The sequence below is a fragment of the Euprymna scolopes genome, chromosome 35, assembly GCF_053919585.1.
Source record: "Euprymna scolopes isolate OS-2025 chromosome 35, ASM5391958v1, whole genome shotgun sequence".
NCBI lineage: Eukaryota > Metazoa > Mollusca > Cephalopoda > Sepiida > Sepiolidae > Euprymna > Euprymna scolopes.
In genome coordinates this window covers 16,879,692-16,903,646 of record NC_136516.1, presented here as the reverse complement: position 1 = coordinate 16,903,646, position 23,955 = coordinate 16,879,692, and the positions used below count along the sequence as shown (strand labels likewise).

General features: G+C 37.8%; 1 protein-coding gene and 1 long non-coding RNA gene across 9 annotated transcripts in view; one reads left to right on the top strand and one right to left on the bottom strand.

The window, feature by feature from the left end:
- LOC145259713 (uncharacterized) overlaps positions 1-23,955 on the top strand; it is a 164,219-nt gene that overhangs the window by 110,495 nt on the left and 29,769 nt on the right. For 4 of the 8 annotated variants that reach the window (XM_080117395.1, XM_080117401.1, XM_080117399.1 and 1 more), the window contains 2 exons: positions 19,902-20,086; positions 22,557-22,649. In XM_080117395.1, the coding sequence (XP_079973521.1) occupies positions 19,902-20,086; positions 22,557-22,649 (278 nt within the window). Of the gene's footprint in view, positions 1-19,901; positions 20,087-22,541; positions 22,650-23,955 lie in introns of all 8 variants that reach the window. The other 4 variants (XM_080117400.1, XM_080117398.1, XM_080117396.1 and 1 more) reach the window with 1 other exon arrangement.
- Positions 17,283-23,955, bottom strand: part of LOC145259715 (uncharacterized) — a 38,492-nt gene continuing 31,819 nt past the window's right edge. Inside the window, exon 2 of the long non-coding RNA XR_013864188.1 lies at positions 17,283-17,348. This is a non-coding gene — a long non-coding RNA (uncharacterized LOC145259715). The remainder of the gene's footprint in view (positions 17,349-23,955) is intronic.

Sequence of the window (23,955 nt, the reverse complement as noted above, 5' to 3'; positions counted from 1 at the left end):
ATATAAGAATAATTATTTAATTATAATTATCAAGCCACTTTAAGAATACTTAATGATGGACACTGTTTGCGGAAATATATACTAAGAGGCATTCAACTAGCATTTATGTAACGTTCATGATTTCTACACGTTCAAACACTCTGGATTGTTTGATGTGTGCATCCGAATAGTGCGTTTACAAGTTGTTGATTCCTTTTATTCTCATGGCAATTTGGTGGCTCGGAGGTAAAGGCTTAGCAAATGGAGCCAAAGTCAAAGGTGGTTGGTGGCTGGGTTTGAATCTATTGACTGGCAAGAATTGTCATCTCGTATGCTGATGATTGCGTAAGCATGAAACAAATGTCTGTAGGTATAATCATGATATTGGCAAAAAAAAAAAAAATCTAGTAGGATATAAATATATATTTGGGGAGGGGTGACCTATAATATATCTGTTTTACTGGTTAGTTTGAAATCAATGAATATTTATTTTATTATTACTATCAGCAATGGAAGATTTTGCTTTAAACAAAATCAAATAGAAAAAGAGAATTAAAGGAATCGTTTTTTGGCATTAGGAAATAGGCACAAATTTTTCCGATACCAATTCTGTTTCCGAAAAAGTTCCGATTTTCCGCTATTGATTAATCGTTCACACTACAATACATTTTATTTTGAAAATTTTTTCTTTTTAAATGAAATTTGAACATATAAACTCTAATATATATATATATATATATATATATATATATATATTAAATTTCAAGGTTATGAGGGGTTTTTGAAGCATGAAAACAATTTTTTTTTTTTTTTTTTTTTTAAATTAATGTTTTATTGTTTCAAGTGGTCCTCCCTCTTGTTCACAAAAAGTATCGAAAAATATATATAGGTAGATGAAATTATATATAGAGTGGGTGTCTGTGTCGAGATGCGATACACCTATATATGCAGTTGCCTTGAGAAAGCATGAAATGTTTCAAGACCTGATGTCTGCAGGTCAATTTATGATTGCACTTGTCTGTTTCCGAGGTTACTTTATCCTCATCACTTGAGCTCCTCTTTCTTCAGATTATCTCTACTTTTCTATTTTCAACTTGACCCCCCCCCCCCCCCAAAAAAAATTTTTTCCACTTTTACAACTGTATAACTACTACTACTATGGGAACCCTAACTCACTTCACTTCTCTTTGCCATCTTTCTCCTTTTCTATCTCTCTCCCTCTTTCTCACCCTCTCTTTCCTCTATCTCCTCCCCTTTTCTTTCCCTCTCTCTTCTCTCTCCTCCCCATCTTTATCTATGTATCGATATGTGTGTGTATGTATGTATGTGTGTGTGTGTGTGTGTATGTGTATATATATATATATATATATATATATATATATATATATATATATATATATATATATACACACACACACACAGACATTTGTGAGAAAGAAAATGATACAATGGAACTACAATTCAATGATGAAAAGAGAAAAACCAAAATTATATTTAAAGACTTTCTCAAGATAATTGATTTGCTGAAAATACAAAATGTGTATTAAAAAAACAAAACAAAACAAAAATAAACAAAACAAATCTTTTCACATCACAAACGGATCAAATATCTTCAAATATTGTACTGGTGTGTTATTTCTTGGAATTATTCCTCTTGAGAAAGTTTTGAAGTAAAGACGAAATGTTGATGAATATGTAATTTTGTTTTTCTTCCATTTTCAGTTTCCATATTTTCTAATAACATTTTAAGTGAATATATATGTATATAGTAGTAGTAGTAAGTTCTAAAATATATATGGCAATTAAGCTACACAGAATATTCCACGTTCACCACGCTCACATTCATAAGCCTGATGAATCCTAGTGTGGAGTAAATGTGGAATATTCTGTGTAGCTTACGTGCCATATATATTTTAGAACTTAGCTCTACCTACGTATTGAGCACTTTCGAAGTAAATACTTAAAGTTTACGCATAAATTTATTCTTTCGTATATTAATTTATGTGATTAAATGAAGTAGTCGTATATATCTGCACAATGTTACAAGAAAATATGTATTGATTCAACATTTACATTGCTCAATATGCGAGTAGAGCTATCTAGTAAGTTAATTATGTTACGCAGAATAATCTGAGTTGCATCTCTGAAGAATCAAACTGATGGAGTTTTTATGAGGATAAAACCTGGATAATTGTGTGTAGCTTTACTGTCATACATATTTTCATATATATATATATATATATATATATATATATATATTGGGAGCAAGTCATTTTTTATGCATGTCTGGTTAAACACGACAGTTTGTCTTTTTTTTCCAATTTTTGTTGGTAATCTTTTCTATTCGCTGAGCGGTCTTGTTTCGACTGATCGAAAATATTACCAACAAAATTGGAAAAAAGACAAACTCGGTCGTGTTTACTCAGACATTCATAAAAAATGACTTGCTCCCAATATATATATATATATATATATATATATATATATATATATATATATATGTGGAAATATTCTTTAGTCACTTTACTTTTATATATACCAATCCTTATTTAAGAAGCTCAATGTAATTACCGATCATATAATGAATAAATGACAAGTCTATATTCAAAATTTCACGATGTTGACCATCTTACAGTTTATTCTTTTAATTCAGTTGACATTTACAATTCTTGACAGTATCTGTTTTGTAGCGCAAAATCATTCACTTAATTATTATATCAATCAGTGAATCTCTCTCTCTCTCTCTCTCTCTCTCTCTCTATATATATATATATATATATATATATATATATATATATAAATTTAATCACATAAATTAATATACGAAAGTATAAATTTATGTGTAAACTTTAAGTATTTATTTCAACAGTGCTCAAAACGTGGGTAGAGCTAGTTAGTAAGTTATAAAATATATATGGTGATTAAGCTACGCGGAATATTCTGTGTAGCTTAATTGCCATATATATTTTATAACTTACTATAGTATATATAACTAATAATAAAATTTAATAATTAATAACTTGGGAATTCCACTTTTTTAAATTGAGAGATATAATGGTTGTATAGTTTTCTAGATATAAATCCATTGAAACCCCTGTGTTTATTAAAGAGTGATCGATGAATGAACAGAGCGTGTTTATGATGTTTATTTATACAAACATTATTAGCTACATGTGTGCATACATGTTTCTGTAGCAATCTCTTATCGGAGATTGGAATGATACTTCCTCTGTTAGTCTGATGTGGGGTCCTCGATTAGAGATCACCACAGAAACATGTGTGCACATACATAGCTGATAATGTTGGTATGAATAACCATTGCTTTTTCCACCTCCTATCCATTTCTCTCTCTGTTTCCGCCTTCATCGGGTCACTACATTGCTTCTCTCTCTCATCGAATTTCATAATCATTACATATAGAAGCACCAGCCCTGCAAGTCAGCAAAGGCGTCGGCGATGGCAGCAGCAGCAGCCTCATCGGCCGTCGCCTAAGTCTTACGAGTTCTTGTAGTACGCAGCTATTGATTGGTCTGAAATAGCGTTCAAGGCTTCCCCCCCCCCTCTCATTCTCAATGTGCATGTGTGCAACGCTCAGCATGGCTTGTGTATGCGTGTGACAGAAAGAAAGAAACAGTGTGTGTGTGTGTGTGGAAAGTGATAATGGTGGGGAAGGGTTATCAAAGGGATGGTGGGGGGAGACAGTTACGGAGAGACAGTCGATAAGCACAGGGTTGAGGCTGGCTGACTGGATGGCAAGGTTCTCTTGCTATAAACTGAAGAAGTTGCAGCTGCAGTAGTAGTTGGCACGCAGCTTAACGTCGCTCTTGTGCAATGTGTACTCTGGATAGAGGATGACGCCACTAACATTGGCATCATTCGTCAGGTGGCCTCATTACAATTTTTTTTTTTTTTTTTTTTTTTCATATATACAACTACTGTGTTTATAACCTGTTTCTACCGGCGTATTTCGAATATGTACTCACAATTATTATTATAAAGTTTATAAGTTCTGATTATGCTTTTATTTTTCTACCCCGCAAACAAGGCATAACTGGTGATTTTGAAGAGTTGAGCAGCAAGACGTCTATTCACATTACATTTAAACTTCAGCATGCCAGTACAGTAAGAGAAATTGGAAATAGGGAGGGAATTATGAAGTCTAGCAGTCCAATAGAACAAACTATAAAAGTATAGGGCTTTCCGATAACTAGAAACCTCAACAGGGAAAGAATGGGATTTTATTGCTTGTTGCATTAGTCGGGAGTATGTCGAAGTAGACGCGGATGCTATGAGTTCATCAAAGAACATCCCATTAAACGTACTTGTAAAACCGGCACAGGTATGAAACATTGCGGCGATGGGACAGAGGTTAGAACTTGGCTGATAGTGTAGTATGCATCAGATTGGAGACTTTTTTAGACCTTATCTTAGAGGGAAAGGCTAGCGGTAGATGTACTAGCCCAGATGTGACAATACTCCATGCGTGGGTGAATAGTGGCTTTAAATAGGTATAGATTACTCTCACGCGTGAGTAATTTTTTAATATGGCAGAGAGAACATATCTTCTTTGCAGCAGTCTTAGCAATGTCCTTATTCTATTTGCTCCAGTTCATGTTGCTTGTAAATGTACTGAGGAATTTAAACGATTAACTGTTAGGTAGGTTGTTATTAGTCATGGCAAGCTGTGATTGAGAATGTATTTTGTAACTGTTAAAGGAAAGAAGCTTAGTCTTAGCAGCATTAAATGTTATTATTCATGTATGGCCAGATTCCACTACGGACAAACTTATCTTTAGTTGACCTTTGACAACTAAATATTTTCGTTTACTAGCTAAATGGAAAAGTTACTAGCAAAACCTACATGATTTTTAGAATATGACATCTCCATTCTGTGATGAGTATGTACATAAAGAGTTTTCTGTTTTTTTTTTTTTTTTTTTTTTTTTTTAACAAGTGTAATTCTAAATATACAAGAAATTTTATGTTGATACTTGAAGGTATAAACATTTCTTCAAATGTTTTTTAAATGGCTTTTGTAAAAAGAAAAATATATTCTATTAAACTTCTATTGTTTAAATAATTTAACTTTGTTCGTTTTATGAATAAAAAAAAACACAAAAAAAAGTTGAAAAGATATTCTTCACTCAGTAAATAGCTTTGGAAGATTGTCAGTAAAAGAAATACAATTGCCAGAAGGTGTTTCATTATTTCTAGTCGCCACTATGAAAAATCACTCGCAAATGCGACTGTTTCTCCTGCAATGTAGAGCCATGTTAGTCTTTGCAGCGTTAAACGTTATTTATGGCCAGATTCCACTACGGACTGAAGGTCCTTTTCTAAGGATTCTGCTATTGCCATAGATATGTGTATATCCGTTTTTCGCCTCATCTAGTATAAAGCATAGTCTTGTCAGCAAATGTACCTATCTGGGGAAACTCTTGTGATTTTTTTTTTTTTTTTTTTTTTTTTTTTTATAATAAATAAAATGTTACATAGAACTTTGTATCAATAAGGACATAAATGAAAAAAAGTAGGAAAAATTTTTTATACTGTTTTTATAATTTTTATACTGATTTTCTTATAATTTTTATACTGATTTTCTTATAATAATTTTTATACTCCTCTCTTTCTCCTATCCCTCCTCTCTTTCTCCTATCCCTCCTCTCTTTCTCCTATCCCTCCTCTCTTTCTCCTATCCCTCCTCTCTTTCTCCTATCCCTCCTCTCTTTCTCCTATCCCTCCTCTCTTTCTCCTATCCCTCCTCTCTTTCTCCTATCCCTCCTCTCTTTCTCCTATCCCTCCTCTCTTTCTCCTATCCCTCCTCTCTTTCTCCTATCCCTCCTCTCTCTTTCTCCTATCCTCCTCTCTCTTTCTCCTATCCCTCCTCTCTCTTTCTCCTATCCCTCCTCTCTCTTTCTCCTATCCCTCCTCTCTCTTTCTCCTATCCCTCCTCTCTCTTTCTCCTATCCCTCCTCTCTCTTTCTCCTATCCCTCCTCTCTCTTTCTCCTATCCCTCCTCTCTCTTTCTCCTATCCCTCCTCTCTCTTTCTCCTATCCCTCCTCTCTCTTTCTCCTATCCCTCCTCTCTCTTTCTCCTATCCCCCCTCTCTCTTTCGCCTATCCCCCCTCTCTCTTTCGCCTATCCCCCCTCTCTCTTTCGCCTATCCCCCCTCTCTCTTTCGCCTATCCCCCCCTCTCTCTTTCGCCTATCCCCCCCTCTCTCTTTCGCCTATCCCCCCCTCTCTCTTTCGCCTATCCCCCCCTCTCTCTTTCGCCTATCCCCCCCTCTCTCTTTCGCCTATCCCCCCCTCTCTCTTTCGCCTATCCCCCCCTCTCTCTTTCGCCTATCCCCCCCTCTCTCTTTCGCCTATCCCCCCCTCTCTCTTTCGCCTATCCCCCCCTCTCTCTTTCGCCTATCCCCCCCTCTCTCTTTCGCCTATCCCCCCCTCTCTCTTTCGCCTATCCCCCCCTCTCTCTTTCGCCTATCCCCCCCTCTCTCTTTCGCCTATCCCCCCCTCTCTCTTTCGCCTATCCCCCCCTCTCTCTTTCGCCTATCCCCCCCTCTCTCTTTCGCCTATCCCCCCCTCTCTCTTTCGCCTATCCCCCCCTCTCTCTTTCGCCTATCCCCCCCCTCTCTCTTTCGCCTATCCCCCCCCCCTCTCTCTTTCGCCTATCCCCCCCCCTCTCTCTTTCGCCTATCCCCCCCCCTCTCTCTTTCGCCTATCCCCCCCCTCTCTTTCGCCTATCCCCCCCTCTCGCCTATTCCTCTCTTTTGCCTATCCCCCCTCTCTCTCTCTCCTATTCCTCTCTCTTTCGCCTATCCCCCCCCTCTCTCTCTCTCTCTCCTATTCCTCTCTCTTTCGCCTATCCCCCCTCTCTCTTTCGCCTATCCCCCCCTCTCTCTTTCGCCTATCCCCCCCTCTCTCTTTCGCCTATCCCCCCTCTCTCTTTCGCCTATCCCCCTCTCTCTTTCGCCTATCCCCCCTCTCTCTTTCGCCTATCCCCCCCTCTCTCTTTCGCCTATCCCCCCCTCTCTCTTTCGCCTATCCCCCCTCTCTCTTTCGCCTATCCCCCCTCTCTCTTTCGCCTATCCCCCCTCTCTCTTTCGCCTATCCCCCCTCTCTCTTTCGCCTATCCCCCCTCTCTCTTTCGCCTATCCCCCCTCTCTCTTTCGCCTATCCCCCCTCTCTCTTTCGCCTATCCCCCCTCTCTCTTTCGCCTATCCCCCCTCTCTCTTTCGCCTATCCCCCCCTCTCTCTTTCGCCTATCCCCCCCCTCTCTCTTTCGCCTACCCCCCCCTCTCTCTCTCTACACTTTTTCTCTCTCCTCATTTGTCTTATCTAGAAGTTAAAAAAATGAATAAATTATTGAGACTTGGATAAACAATCTGGCCGTGACATAAGATTATTCGAATGGCGACAGGAGATCGAGGGGGGGGTAGAACGAGACGGTTTCATTTGCTGCTTGAAAGTTGCCTCTAATCTCTATTGCAGCGTCACACCCTAACCTGACCCCTCGTACATTGCGTATCTACACCGGCAATGCAGCCTGCGTGTGCTATTTTAAGTGACTAATACAGTCTTAGCATGTCTGTTGTTCAGCTCCCACTTGTTGGATGGTTGGCCAGATGCTTCTCTCTCTCTCTCTCTCTTAACCGTAACCTCAGTTATTTTGCTGGTGTTCATCGACCTTTATCATTCCTGTACAATAGCATCATATAAACAAACTGGTTTTTGTTAAATCACCAAAGTTTAGCTGTGGTGAGTCTGGTCAGTACCAGCTGGGTGACTGCTTAGGAATACCAAGCTTTGTATGTAAGAGTATGGTCGATATCTTTATAGAGAACGAAGTCACCCTCTATTAAGTAGGGGTAGTCACATGGACCCCTTGGCCAAGAAATGAGTACAAGAAGTATGCTAATATATTTACAACCAATGTACATTCATTTACAGAATGGATACAGATGTAATGTTGAACAATTCATATCAAAGATGTAAACGTTACTTGCATGTTTGTATTGAGAGTTCTGATGTACCTTGCATCAATGTAAAACAGGACAGTGGATTCGGCACATCTGCATGCGGTGAGATCCCAGTGAAAAAGAGGAAGACACACAAAAGTGAAGTGTGTCGCCCCCTTGTGGTAAAGTATGGCATTGCTAGAATTAAAAGGGTGATAATAAAATTAACCTTAATGTTAAGTTTTGTGTTCATTTGCGTGTCAAACTCAGTTTTCATACCTTCCTGCGAGACTGAACCTGTCATGTCAGGAATTTGTAAGCGACTGGGGATTACTTGTGAATTTAAGTTTCCCATGAAACTTCCTTCTTTGGGGGCAAGCTGGTTCAACCTACCTAGGAGGAATGCTTAATAATGTTGACACCCTTGTTAGATCATCAAAGTTAAGCAACATTTGAGGCTTGTTAGTACCAGATGGGTGACAATTTGAAAATACCAAGCACTGTATGGAGGAAGATGTTGACCCCTTTCTGCAACGACTGCAAAAACCTAACATTATCATCTCCCCTGACCTGGATATATGCACGACTGGTGACCGTTTGTGAACGTGAGTTTCCCATGAAACTTTCTCTTTGGAGGAAGTTAGTTCAACCTGTCTAGCGCAAGTGCCAATTGGGTAAATTATATGCACTACTTAAGTTGAACATCATTTGGAAGGACAAGGCAATCAAGCTCAGCTCAAAGATAACTCATATGTTCCCTTGTCCACTCAGTTTTCGTGTATGCGTGTGAAACATGGACCCTTAAAGAGGATTCAGGCCTCAGAAATGAGATGCTTCAGGACGCTGCTCGGTTTCTCTTACAAAGACCACATAACCAAAGAGGAAATCAAAAACAAAATAAAGCTATTGGTTGTTATGAAGATTTTCTCACCAATCAGGAGGCGCAAACTAAAATGGTTCGGCCATGTAACAAGAGGAAAGAGGCGGCTTGCCAAGACAGTGCTCCAAGGAACAGTGAGACGAGGAATAAAGAGAGGAAGACAAAAGAAGAGATGGGATGATAACATCACAGAGGCGGTCAAATCTGCAGAGGAGAATGAAGGGTGGAGAGGACTGGTTGACAGGTCATCTGTAGCGTCCCAACAGCAACCGCTATGGGCAGGTGAAAGGTAAATGGATTACGATATATCGATGCAAAAGATTGGAGAAAAATCGTTATTAAAATGGAGAGCATTAACTTTTTTTTTTTGACTTCTCACAATGTGTCTTCCTCAGCAAAATGAAAATATGGCTTATATTTAAGACAATAGTCCCAAGTACTTTTCTTCTTTTTTTAAAGTTAAACTTGAGTTTTTATTAATAATTTATCAATTTCTTTACTTTGTCTGTTTGTCTTGTGAAAAATGTTTTGTAACACAATGTAAGCAGATGTCATTCATTGGTGGCACCATGCCATTTGCCAGTGTGTGTTTGTGTGTGTACATTTGAGTGGCTGGTTCTATGACTACAATTACTAGGAGATTTCGTGCTGAGGAATTCTTTCGGTTTGGAGAGAAGCCAAGAAATTTTAGAAACATGTTACTCTCCCTCTCTCTCTCTTTCTGCTTCCTCCTCTCTCTCTCTCTCTCTTTCTGCTTCCTCCTCTCTCTCTCTCTCTCTCTCTCTTTCTGCTTCCTCCTCTCTCTCTCTTTCTGCTTCCTCCTCTCTCTCTCTCTCTTTCTGCTTCCTCCTCTCTCTCTCTCTCTTTCTGCTTCCTCCTCTCTCTCTCTCTTTCTGCTTCCTCCTCTCTCTCTCTCTTTCTGCTTCCTCCTCTCTCTCTTTCTGCTTCCTCCTCTCTCTCTTTCTGCTTCCTCCTCTCTCTCTTTCTGCTTCCTCCTCTCTCTCTTTCTGCTTCCTCCTCTCTCTCTTTCTGCTTCCTCCTCTCTCTCTTTCTGCTTCCTCCTCTCTCTCTCTCTCTCTTTCTGCTTCCTCCTCTCTCTCTCTCTCTCTTTCTGCTTCCTCCTCTCTCTCTCTCTCTCTTTCTGCTTCCTCCTCTCTCTCTCTCTCTCTTTCTGCTTCCTCCTCTCTCTCTCTCTCTTTCTGCTTCCTCCTCTCTCTCTCTCTCTTTCTGCTTCCTCCTCTCTCTCTCTCTCTTTCTGCTTCCTCCTCTCTCTCTTTCTGCTTCCTCCTCTCTCTCTTTCTGCTTCCTCCTCTCTCTCTTTCTGCTTCCTCCTCTCTCTCTCTTTCTGCTTCCTCCTCTCTCTCTCTCTCTTTCTGCTTCCTCCTCTCTCTCTCTCTCTTTCTGCTTCCTCCTCTCTCTCTCTTTCTGCTTCCTCCTCTCTCTCTCTCTCTTTCTGCTTCCTCCTCTCTCTCTCTCTCTTTCTGCTTCCTCCTCTCTCTCTCTCTCTTTCTGCTTCCTCCTCTCTCTCTCTCTCTCTCTTTCTGCTTCCTCCTCTCTCTCTCTCTCTCTCTTTCTGCTTCCTCCTCTCTCTCTCTCTCTTTCTGCTTCCTCCTCTCTCTCTCTCTCTCTTTCTGCTTCCTCATCTCTCTCTCTTTCTGCTTCCTCCTCTCTCTCTCTTTCTGCTTCCTCCTCTCTCTCTCTCTTTCTGCTTCCTCCTCTCTCTCTCTCTTTCTGCTTCCTCCTCTCTCTCTCTCTTTCTGCTTCCTCCTCTCTCTCTCTCTTTCTGCTTCCTCCTCTCTCTCTCTCTCTTTCTGCTTCCTCCTCTCTCTCTCTCTCTTTCTGCTTCCTCCTCTCTCTCTCTCTCTTTCTGCTTCCTCCTCTCTCTCTCTCTCTTTCTGCTTCCTCCTCTCTCTCTCTCTCTTTCTGCTTCCTCCTCTCTCTCTCTCTCTTTCTGCTTCCTCCTCTCTCTCTCTCTCTTTCTGCTTCCTCCTCTCTCTCTCTCTCTTTCTGCTTCCTCCTCTCTCTCTCTCTCTTTCTGCTTCCTCCTCTCTCTCTCTCTCTTTCTGCTTCCTCCTCTCTCTCTCTCTCTTTCTGCTTCCTCCTCTCTCTCTCTCTCTTTCTGCTTCCTCCTCTCTCTCTCTCTCTCTTTCTGCTTCCTCCTCTCTCTCTCTCTCTTTCTGCTTCCTCCTCTCTTTCTCTCTCTTTCTGCTTCCTCCTCTCTTTCTCTCTCTTTCTGCTTCCTCCTCTCTCTCTCTCTTTCTGCTTCCTCCTCTCTCTCTCTCTTTCTGCTGGCTCCTCTCTCTCTCTCTTTCTGCTGGCTCCTCTCTCCTTTCCCCATCCCATTCTCTCCATACTGAAGACCATAAAACATGATGTAAGCAAATAAGCCATGAAATCAACAAAACCTAAAAAAAAATATTGTCCAGAAAAATGTTCCATATGAAATTATGCACACAAAATAAATTTGGTTTCATTAAAGATATCCGAGCAATCGGTGAACTGCCGAGAGCTAAAAGATCTGTTGTGGATGTTTGCTGTAGTTGTGTCGCTTAAAGAAAATCCTATTATGAAAACTGTTGATAACAAAAATATGCCACCTGAACCTGTTGATGAGATTGAGATGGGGGGGGGGCAGGTATTTGATGACTTTATATGGTCAGATGGTGATGATGATGATGATGTGGGAGGAGTATACAGCATGGAAACTGGGATACAATTTAGAGTTTTCTGATGGGAATCGCCGCAGACAAGATATGAAGCCACTAGATATAATGCGCTAAAAAAGAAAAGGTCAAAAACTAACCAACCATAAGTGTTAGATGGAAGAGATTCTGACCCAGAAAAACAGCAATTCACTAGCAACGCACCTGGCATTGCCCGGTCATAAAAATACGCTTAAATATATTTTAATTCATGTAGATTTCTTATTCATTATCATTATAGAGCCAATTCTCTATTGGTTATTATATTGTACCCAATAGGTAGTAATGGTTTCAAAAGAAAAATGACTTGGGTGTTGTCAGCTAGAATTGAACCCAAAATATATGGCTCTCCAGCTTTAGTTGTTACCGTTTGTGCAATTGCCAGACAAATGAGAAATAATAAAAATGAATCAGATGTATACAAGAGCACTTTAAGTCAACTTACATCTGCCAAGTTCCAAATTTTTCAATTTTGACCTCTTAACACCTACATTTATCGTCTAAAAATCCCAAAATGAATGATCCACAAAAAAATGCAATCCTTTGATGCGCCGCTGTGTGACCTTGCATCTCAGAGGAGATGCACTTTGAAAAAAAAAAAAAAAAAAAAAAAAAATGGAGAGAGGAACATAGTGAGTTTTATGAGTAAGATTTATTCTTCCAACTCCACACACTGCATGGTGACATGCACCAATCGATTTGAAACTAATAGTGATCTCTATGATATCCAGATTCTGTGAGTGGTTAGGATGAGATTTAGAGATGTGCGATGCGCCTCCATAAAAACAAAACGTGTTTTAAAGCAACAACGAAATGGTTTATTTCAGCGGCAGGAAGTGGAACAGTGAATGAATGAAGAAAATGAAAAGCTTTTTGGACTGTCGCATGTTGGCCAGTTGTTATCCTAGGATGAAGATCGTCAATGCTGGACCGTGACGGGAGAGTGTCTTTAATGCTTCCCGAGTTTGATTTCCAAAGAGGCTGAAGAATTTCCTTAGATGGATGTTAGGTGCATTGCAATGAATAACCAGATCACCTAGCAGGGATATTCGCATGAAAAATAAATCTTTTATTTTATTCGTGACTGCTACATCACCCCCTGCTTAGGCAGAAAGCCGACAGAGAAAAGAAGAACCTCGACTTTGCTAAGGTTTTGTCTATCTGTTTTACAACATATCAACCCTTTTTAAGGTTATTTAATGTTTAACAGAAATGGTTTAGGGCTTTATTACCAGTGTAGACTGTTGCCATGGTGTGTCATTTATGAGTTTAACTAGTGGGGAAGAGAGAGTGGGAAAGCATGGGAGGGGAAGAGAGAAAAAATGAGAAAGCATGGGAGGAAAGAGACAAATAGCATGAGAAAGCACAGGAGGGGAAGTGAGAGAGACTGGGAAAGCATGGGAGGGGAAGAGTGAGAGAATGAGAAAGCATGGGAGGGGAAGAGTGAGAGAATGAGAAAGCATGGGAGGGGAAGAGTGAGAGAATGAGAAAGCATGGGAGGGGAAAGAAATGGGGAGGAGACATGATTACACTGCTCTACAAAAAACCTTGAAAGAATCCTGTGTGTGTGTGGGGGGGGGGGGGGCGAATTCTCTGCAGGAGGAATGCTTCATACTCCCTTGCATCTAGCATATTCCGTTCTTGCCACAAACACATGAGTTTTTTAGTTTAGTAACTGCTTCCATCTGTTGCCATTTTAATTATTTTACTGTTTTTATTTATTTATTATCCTTTTTTAAATAAAAATTAATTTCTTCCTTTGGGTTGAATTTCAAAAAATATTCCCCCCCCCCGCCCTCACTCTCGATCACACCATAATGACAGGCCTCTTAGATTTTAAAAAAAATTTTATTACAAAGGAGTCACCACCTATAGGCTACTCGAGGATAAAGGTTAATTAGTGCACAGTAGTCCCTATTTACAATGTCTCCCCACGGGACAGTTAGACACCAGGGTCGTTTTTTAATGTGGAGAAAAGGAACAAAAATAAAAATTGTCTCAGTCATGAAGGATTTCTCCTCCACTGACAGAAACAAGAAATTCAAGTGCAGCATCTGAAGAACAGATACTACACTTTGATCTTGACCCCGAGGGTCAAGCAGATCGTAGTAATCGTTAGTAGTGGAAATTTGTTAAATTGGATTACTTAAAAGGATGGCTCATCAAGAACTTGTTTACGTTAGACTTGAAGACAGCCATATTGTAGTCAGTTGGAAAGCAGGCAGAACAGAGTTCCACAGGCATGCAGTTCTAAAAAAGAAGCTTTGTTCAGGGAATGCGCGTTTAGGTTACGGCACAGATAAAGAGTGGGGGGGAAATATTGATAGTTGTTTCAGATAGAAAAGTGTTTTTCGTGAACATTTGGCAAGTGGGTACCCTAGATTGGAGCTCAGACAAACACTTTTCATGAAATCTGACCACACTTTACAAATTATATCTAGGAATTCCTGACATCGCAACGTTTATTTGACATAGATGTTGTCGAATTTGGGCTTGTATGATCATGAGGTAACTCGTAGTTATTCGAATATTCCATTAAAGTTTCCCTTTACATCTCAAACACTGAATTAGTCAAGAAGTTGAGAACATAATTTTCATCTCCCCAAGTGACCATTTAAGTATTTTATTGTATATGTTTCTTGTGGTCTTTTTGTATTATATCCCTCTATAAGAATTCATCTCGTCTGGAGTATTACAACACTATATTGGACACTATATATACAAATGTAGGAAAATTTGGCCATATTTTATTTGTTTGAAAATGTAGGTTCTTTTTTTATTAATTCATAAGTTTGAAACCTTAGCATTGCCTGGTCCTAAAATACGGTTTAAAAAATGTGACTTGAGTGCCATCTTATCGTGTTATTAAAAAAAAAAAAAAATGTTGCCTGGTGGGCACATGTAAGAAAATTGAAAACTTTAAAAGCAGAGAAAAAGAAATAACTTGTGCTAGGTGTGAACGTATAAAACTTAAGTTCGTAAACAAACACTATCGATAAGACCAAGATGTCACCAATATTATGACGTTGCAAATTTATCTTTTTAAAAGGAAACAATAAATTGACCGTTAGTACATGCACGATTAACAAGGTTTTTATCTGCCCCCCCCCCCCGGACTACAAACTAAACATTTCTAGATTGACAATTTGTTCTAATTTTTCTATATTATGTGTTCGAGAGCTCACTCTTTCTAATGGTTCCCAGTTTGTGCTGATTTGATGGGGATGACAAAAGTTTTTAGCAGACATACAAACATACAATCAACTGTTCTAGTCATTCACCCTTTCAGTGTCCACAAAAAAGAGCATGCTCCTGTCATTTCATATCCTTTAATAGAATTTAGAATATTAAAGGATTTGTTTTCCAAATGGGGGGGGGGGGAGAATGAGTACCCGTTCCAAAACAGTACAACAATTGCAATAATGTCGGTTGACCTTTAGAATTCCGACGGCATTTTGTAGACAGCAGGCTTCTGTAGTGGAAGGAAGCGCCTCGATTAATAGTCTCTGGAATTAAAAAGCAGGAAAAAAAAAAAAATGGGTAATAAATTATGTAACTGGCGCCATGCCGATTGCAAATTCTTTGAAGTCAGTGCCGCAAACTAATGAAAAATTTAAGAGACACTCATTTGCGAAGAGACTGGGAATTGTCTTCATGAAACAGTGGAATTATGACTCACCCGGCGAACCTGCACGCATTGGCATACATACACAACTGCAAACAGATGCATGTACACACTCAAATACATAAACTTATGTACCTATTTACTATGCCTCCCCACGAGACAGAGTTAGACACCAGGGTCGTTTTTTAACGTGGAGAAAAGGTACAAAAATAAAAATTGTCTCAGTCGTGAAGAATTTCTCCTCCACCGAAAGAGAACAAGAAAATGAAGTGCAGCATCTGAAGAACAGATACTACACTTTGATCTTGACCAAAAGGCCAAGTAATTGTCTACATAAACTTATGTAGACAAAATCACATACACATATATACAAAAACAGTCGTGCATATATATATATATATATATATATATATATGCACACACATCTCTCTTTATTTATATTTATTTATATATATATATATATATATATACATACACACACACACACACACACACACACACACTATACATGTATATATATTCGCTCACATTTATATATACTCTTGTATTTTTTTTTTTTTTTTTTTTGTATTGATATTAAACCCCCTTTTTTCTATTAGCATTTATTTGCTTCCCCATGAAAGCAAAGTGTGACGCAAGGTCGTTTTTAATGTGGAGGAAAACCAGCTCCACCCTCAAAAAGGCAAAAGGTGCACTCTGGTAGGGACCAAAAACTATAATTGTCTCAGTATAGAGGGTTTCTCCTCCATTGACTGAGACAAATTATTTTAAGAGTAACATCCCGAAGGCCAAGAACAACAGAAAAAAAAACCTTTTTCTATTTATTTAAAAAACAAAATACAACTTTGTTAGATATGGTTTGTGGAATTGCATTCATATGCAAAAGATCTAATTTGCATATTCTTTTAAACATTCATTTTAATTAATTCCCTATAAAAATTTTTTCGGTTTTCTTATGGGATGGTCATATTTAGTTAACTATTACGTGTAATTATATTCATACAGATATTCTACATGATTTATACTTGCATAATTGCGTAAAAAGTTTATAGTAAACACAAACCTCTTTCTATATATATCTATGTTTAAAACATTTTGCCTACCAAACTCCTGTTAGTTTTTGATTACAGACATGAAACTTAATATATATAGAGTATTAAAACCATGTGAAACTTTATATTTCGGTTTTAGTCGGGTAGGGGGGTCAGTGCAAAAGTTAAAATTAAGAAAATGGAATTTACCAGGTGAAGGTCCATATATTGCATATGGATTACAAAATATTGATATTTCCCCAAAACATCTGGCCTTGATGGAGGGGGAGACTAAAACTTTCTAAATGTTCTGAAATAACAGTAAAGGGAGACTTGATTCCAAATATTTCTCATATGTTATATCTCCCCTCTTTGGAATAGGGTACGATTATGAATATCTCCAGTATCAAATAATTCTTATACACTATGAAATTTACTTTATGTATAAAAACCAAAGAGGGGAAATATAACATATGAGAAATATTTGGAATCAAGTCTCCCCTTACTGTTATTTCAGATCATTTGAAACCATAGCAACAAGTTTTTTTGTTTTGTTTTTTTGTCTCCCCTCTATCAAGGCCAGAGGTTTTGGGGAAATATCAGATATTTTGTAATTCATATGCAAAACTAGGAAAACAAATGACAAACATTTTATGTCTGTTAAAGTATCAAAAATAAGCGATGGATGATCCTTTTAATGTGCGACTTTAATAGCAAATGTCACAAAGCTCACTACACAATTCAGATCATTAGCTTTCCAACAAGTCTTCATTTGTTAAATTGTGATCAATAGTCACTGAGATAGATTTTGAACTTATAAAATTACCAAAAAAGTAGTGTGTGTATATATATATATATATATATATATATTCGTAGCCAAATTGAATATTGAAATGTTCATATCTTTGGTTCTATGGGACGGAACTACGTGAAAATTTTCAGCTTTTTGAAGATAATACAATTCTGTTAGCATTTTATAACAATTGGTATAAAAGAACCTATATTTTCAAACCAATAATATATGGCCAAATTTGCCTACATTTGTGTGTATAGTGTCCTGGCAGGCTAGCTTTAGTTTTGCTGCTTTGGGATGAATTTTGCTTAGGTTCTTTTTTTTTTTTTTTTTTTTTTTTTTTTTTTTTTTTTTTTTTTTTTTTTTTTTTTTTTTTTGCTTGGTTGTCTCCTCTGTGGCCTTATCAGGCCATTAATAAATATATATATATATATATATATATATATATATATATATATATATATATTTTCAAGACTTTTGCCAATGGTTGGAGGTCAGCGTGAGTCATGATCCTTGCCAACAAAGATCAATACACTTTTCCCATCAAATGGTGCCATTTGGAAAAGAAACAAAACGATCCCCCCCCCCACCTCACCTTCAAAAATTTTTTTTTTTTTTTTTTTTTTCACAAGAATTTACTCTTTTGTTAATGGTAGGAAAGCAATAATCTCTATCTTTTCAAACCAATCTAAAAAAAAAACAAAAACGAAATAAATGATGGCCGGTGGCGGGTATTTTCCACATGTTCACTAATAAATCTCGTTTGTCAATATTCACTGCTTTTTTTTTTTTTTTTTTTTTTCAAATGAATATATAGAAAATATAACAAGTGTAGTATCTGTTTTTCAGATGCTGCACTTGAATTTCTTCTGTCAGTGAAGGACAAAGCCTTCACGACTGAGACAATTTTTATTTTTGTTCCTTTTCTCCACATTAAAAAAACAACCCTGGTGTCTAACTCTGTCCCGTGGGGAGGCATTGTAAATAGGAATAATAAAATCGTTTTCTTTGGTACCAAGATAATTTTTTTGTCATATTTTAATTTTTTTTTATTTAGTTTTTATTTATTTTTATTTAGTTTTGCTTATTTACTTTTATTCAGTTTTCGTTTGTAAGTTTTAGTTAGTTGGTCATATTTTTTGTCATTTTTATATATTTATTTGAATTTATTCATTTTATTTTTTATTGTAACTTTCAAAACAGGAAGTCGTTTGCCTGGGTAAACATGCACTTTTACTAATACATTTAATTATCTGAGAAATATTGTCAAGGTACTTTACTGCTCACTATTACTTGCATTATGGGACTATTACACGATGTCCCTTGTTGCCTGGCCGTCTTTTTGGGCTCTTCCCTATGCTCTGCTGGCCTCTTTTTTTCTCCCCAGTGTCCTGCGATTCATGTCTGTCATTTGGCTTAAGTCTGTTAAGGAACTTTAGCTGAGGCTTTTTTCTATTCTGTTATTTTTGCTTGACATTAAAATTCTGAAGCGTGACATTGGCAGCTGCGACGATAAAAATAACATGGCAGGTTATCGGATTAAGTCTGCTGTCCAACTGTTGATGACCTAAATGTGTTCTTATATTGATTTAACTGCGGATTCTTTTATTTCTTGGCACTCATAAGCGGATATTTCTTTTATGGGTCCCCCGATGTTCGTGCGATTTAGGTTTGTGTTGTGGTTTGTCCGTTATTTTTCTTTCAATTTGCGTGAAATCGGCAAACGATGCAATTGCACAACGCAAGTGCACCATGAGATTAAAGTTCAAATATTTATCTCCTCCTCCTCTCTTTACCTTCCCCTTTCCTCGCTTTCCTTATTTTCTGTCTCTCCTCCTCATCCTCTCTGCGTCTCCTCATCCTCTCTGCGTCTCCTCATCCTCTCTGCGTCTCCTCATCCTCTCTGCGTCTCCTCATCCTCTCTGCGTCTCCTCATCCTCTCTGCGTCTCCTCATCCTCTCTGCGTCTCCTCATCCTCTCTGCGTCTCCTCATCCTCTCTGCGTCTCCTCATCCTCTCTGCGTCTCCTCATCCTCTCTGCGTCTCCTCATCCTCTCTGCGTCTCCTCATCCTCTCTGCGTCTCCTCATCCTCTCTGCGTCTCCTCATCCTCTCTGCGTCTCCTCATCCTCTCTGCGTCTCCTCATCCTCTCTGCGTCTCCTCATCCTCTCTGCGTCTCCTCATCCTCTCTGCGTCTCCTCATCCTCTCTGCGTCTCCTCATCCTCTCTGCGTCTCCTCATCCTCTCTGCGTCTCCTCATCCTCTCTGCGTCTCCTCATCCTCTCTGCGTCTCCTCATCCTCTCTGCGTCTCCTCATCCTCTCTGTTTCCTTATATTTCCCATGTAAAGGTGGACACTCAAACCAATCTTTTACTCACTGGAATTGAACCTTCAACATTTGACTTGCTATACGTAATGTTACCTGTTTATGACTTTGGGAGGTGTTTGGGGGGGGGAAATGTTTACACTGCTCTCTCTCTCTCTACATACACACACTTACAAACACACACATGCACATAGTCGAAAGCATGTACACAGGCTCACACTCTTGCACAAACTCACGGGAGCTCACAAACTCGCGCAGAAGGGAAACATGCCCTTCTCCCATCCTTTATTTCTATTATAAAAACGTAAAACATAAAGGGAAAATGTGTTTTTTTTTGTTTTTTTTTCTTTTTTGGTTATCTGTTATTACATTATCATCAAGAGAGGAAGACAAGTGTTAACTACCACATCACTACTATGACCTCAGGGTGACGAGCAGCTGTTTTTTGTTAGCAACGCAACAATAACTAGCTGTTCACAATGAGGATCTAAAAAAAATATACTAAAAGATTCCACGCAATTCATAATAAAGGACTGCCATGAAACACGATGTCTACGTTTCAAAATCTTCTTTCCTTCCAATATTTATTTTTTTATTTTTACTCAGGTGAGCGATGAGTGGATCCCCGGCAAACGCGTCAAAACTGAAGAGACTTCAAATCAAGTGGGTGCATGGTCATCACCGCATCACTCGGCAGCGACCACCATAACACCCGTAACTGGTTATTCTTGGCAACCCAGCATCGTGTTCAAAGACACAAAATTCATGGCACCAAATGTCATGAGAGACAGGTAGGTTCTATCAAATCTTTTTTATACAACCATTTTACTTGACATCCATCCCATCTGTACCTTTCTCAACACCCCTTCCTTTATTTAAAAGTATCATATACTAGCAGACCACCTGCCTGGCGTTGCCCAGTGATAAAATACACAAAAATATATTATAATTAATGCAGAATTCTTATCTTGTGTATAATAAGAGGTGCAGTTTTTTCACTGTGGACCAAAATACTGTCCGTTTACAACAACGGATTGCACATGAAAATTTATATTTACGCTATTACCTTATTTAACTATAGAATGCCATTTCATACACATTATTTTGTAATATTAAAACATTACATTTATTCCTAGGAGCGCCATCTTCATTGTCCTGACCTATAGAGGAAGTAGGTCAAATTTTTTCCCCTCTTCGATAAGTCCTCTTACGACCAAATTCTACACCGTGTGCATTTATACTTTTTCCTACTTTCCTGGGTCTAAGCCATCATTTATTATAAACAGAAATACCGAAAATGAAGGAAAAAAAAGACATATGCATGCGAGTATTATGTTTATCTAAACAGTTCACTTTTTGTAAGTAAAAAAAAAATTAAGTTTCCATAAGTTTTTCATGAGTATGTCAAATTCCTTATTACTTGGATAGAGTTCCTTGTACACATAAATACATTAACAAAGTAGGTGAATATTGTATGTGATCTTTGGAATATGACATCTATAGACATATACAAACATATACATTACATATAATTCATAATGATCAGTTAATTAGTTTTGGAGTTGATCCAAGACACAAAAAGATATAATCATATACACATAATTAAAATTAATAATGATCGGTTAATTAGTTTAGGAGTGAATCCAATACATATATATAAAAACATATATACATCTTTAAAATTCATAATGTTAAGTGTTGAAACATTATGTTAAACAGAGTGCAGTCTCGACACGGTTGTGGTAATCAACCAATGAAAATATTCAGTTATTATAAAAATTGTTGGATTTTGGATGCAATCAGTTCGCCGTTGGCTATGTCACAAACTGCATTTGATTCTTAGCCGCCATCTTTGTTACTGGAAATTACTTCACACTCAGTATCGAGATTGCACTCTGTTCAGCATAATGTCTCAACGCTTAACACATAATGATCGGTTAATTAGTTTAGGAGTGAATCCAAAACATATATATATATATAAAAAAACATATACACATCCTTAAAATTCATTAATAAAGGAGGGGGGAAAAAAACAAGACATGTGCATGCGAATATTGTTTTTCTAAACAGTTCACTTCTTGTAAGTAAAAAAAATATTCAAGCTGAAATCGAAACTAAAACCTGAAGGAAGTGAATCAAGACTAGACTAGCTTGACACAATCTTGAAAAAGTGTTTTCAAAACTACTTATTCTTAACATAAGAAATTTGTCACGTGAACGATACATGCACATATTAATAGTAAAAGGATTTTAAATATTGGAGGACTAGGATGACCAACGACACCCATTATCCCCACAGTTTTGAATGGTCGTGTGTCTAACTTGTTCATAATGTATCTTTTGTATTTTGTGCAAATAAATATTTTAAAAGTTTAGAACATGTATTGATGATTGTATTTTCAAAATTCTTAAACAAGCTGCTTTTATTTTATTTATTTATTTCACCGTTATCATAGGACACAATCACGTTGACACACCAGCTTTGCCCGATCGTAAAATACGCTTAAATATATTTTAAATTTGTCCAGATTTTGTACATATGATTAGAGTTGTGATTTAAAAAAAAAAAAATAAATAAATAAAAAATAAAAAAAAATAAATAAAAAATAAAAAAATAAATAAAAAAGTGTGTTATCAGCTAGAATTGAAACCGAAAGCAAAACTGTTCCATTCGAAGCTGGTGATGTTACCACTGTACCAATGTGACACATATGAACTGATTAAAAATAAACTAAGATGAATGTAAAAAATGTATAACGATTTTTTAAAAATTTTGACCCATTTTTGACCCCCCCCTTAAAAACTATTTTAGCCGGCTAAAGACCTATTTAAAAAAAAAAAAAAAAAAAAAAAAATGGTCCGTAAAACATCCAATCATTTGAGGCACCTAGCGCCACTCTGTGACTTTTAGTTTCGGAAGAGATAGTTTAAAAATATGGAGACAAACATATAGCCTTTTATATATTAGACTAGCCTGGGTGCCTGACATTGTCCGTGTGTGTAGAGCTGTGTGTTGAGCAAAAAAAAAAAAAACAAAAAAAACAAACAAGTGGTAGTATGGTAGTACATACATACATATATAGATACCTTTAAACAGACAGGTGAGATTTCTATTATAGATGTCTACACGTGGGAATAACCTGCCCTATTCCCTCCCCCTTTAAAAAGAAAGTATTTCTACCTAATCTTGTGTATGATTTCAACGCTTGTTCGTCGTTAACCTGAGTCTCTGACATTGAATTTTAGTTTGTTTTATTACAGTTTGCATGGAAGAAATGTCCCAGCGTTTTTGCAAACTGGGCCACCAGTCCTCTTACACCCGGAACGAGTCGTTCCCCACTCCGAATCATCGAGGTGAGTTTTGCTTTTCTGACATCTAATTCGGCTTGGTTCCTCTGATTCTATGCATTGTTAGCATTTGATTTTTAAAAAGGTGATGATAATCCCTAGGAGTGTGGTTTCGTGACCACAGAAAGAATACTACGAGGTGCCTTCCATAAGTTTCCAGACTTTTTTTCGTATGGACACTTTTATTGATATTACACGCCTGAAACTCTAATCCCTCTGCAATGTACTTATAACGTTCCAACATGGAATGCCCCATGGAAGTCCTCTCGTGTCAGTGTACCAATGACCCTCATCACAGCCTCTTTCATCTCCTTTATCGCATAATGACAGCCTCTAAGGCTTTCCTTGAGCTTAGGTGAATCTATCTGGCAGACACCTTATGCATATGCAAATGGTCATGAATGATAGTTTCCACAGACCCTGTACTAATCTTGACATCTTGGGCTATTTGGCGAATAGTAATGCGCCTCAACTTGACGGACAGATGCCTAATCAATGGCAGAAGGGGTGGGGGCGACCAGGTCTGGGAGCTGTTTCCACAGACTTCCGGCCATATTTGAATTCACGATGCTAGCGTTTTACAAGGTCATATGATGGAGCATTATCACCATAAGTTTCTTCCATTTCATCAAAAGTCTCCTGTGGTGTGCATCCTTTCAAATACAAAAACCGGATCACTGCTTTACATTCAACAGGCTCCATTTCACACCTGACTCAATTCAAACACCTGTAAAACAGAAACCACTGAGTTCAGAGCTGTAATTTGCCACATAAGCCGTAGAGATATAAATCATTGCACATACAAAATTTCAGCTTGATCAGACAACTGGAAGTGGGTCGGGGGCATTATTTATTGCATACTCCTCGTATTCCATATGTTTGCGACATTTTTTTCCAAGTTTAAAACAGAACTTTATTGCATTTTTTTTTTTTTGTCTTTTTATTTTTTTACATGGAGGTCCCCACTTAATCAAGGCCCGAAAGCCACTCGGAGATAAGTATTATTGCGTGTACAGTAATCAATGGGATAATATTGTAGTAATCGTTAGTATTGGAGATTTGATAGTGTCTTACTTAAGGGGGGCGATTCATCAGGAATTTGTTTATGTTGGACTTGAAGACATCCAAGTTGTAGTCAGGTGGGAAACAGGCAAATGGAAGAGAGTTCCACAGGCATGCACTTCTTAGAAAGAACCTTTGTTCATATCGTTCTTATAAAGTGTCCTCACATCCAGATTGCATTTTTTTAATTCACCAGCTGTGACATATCAGGTTTTAGTAGGGTGTATTCCAATTCCTCCTGTAGCTGTTC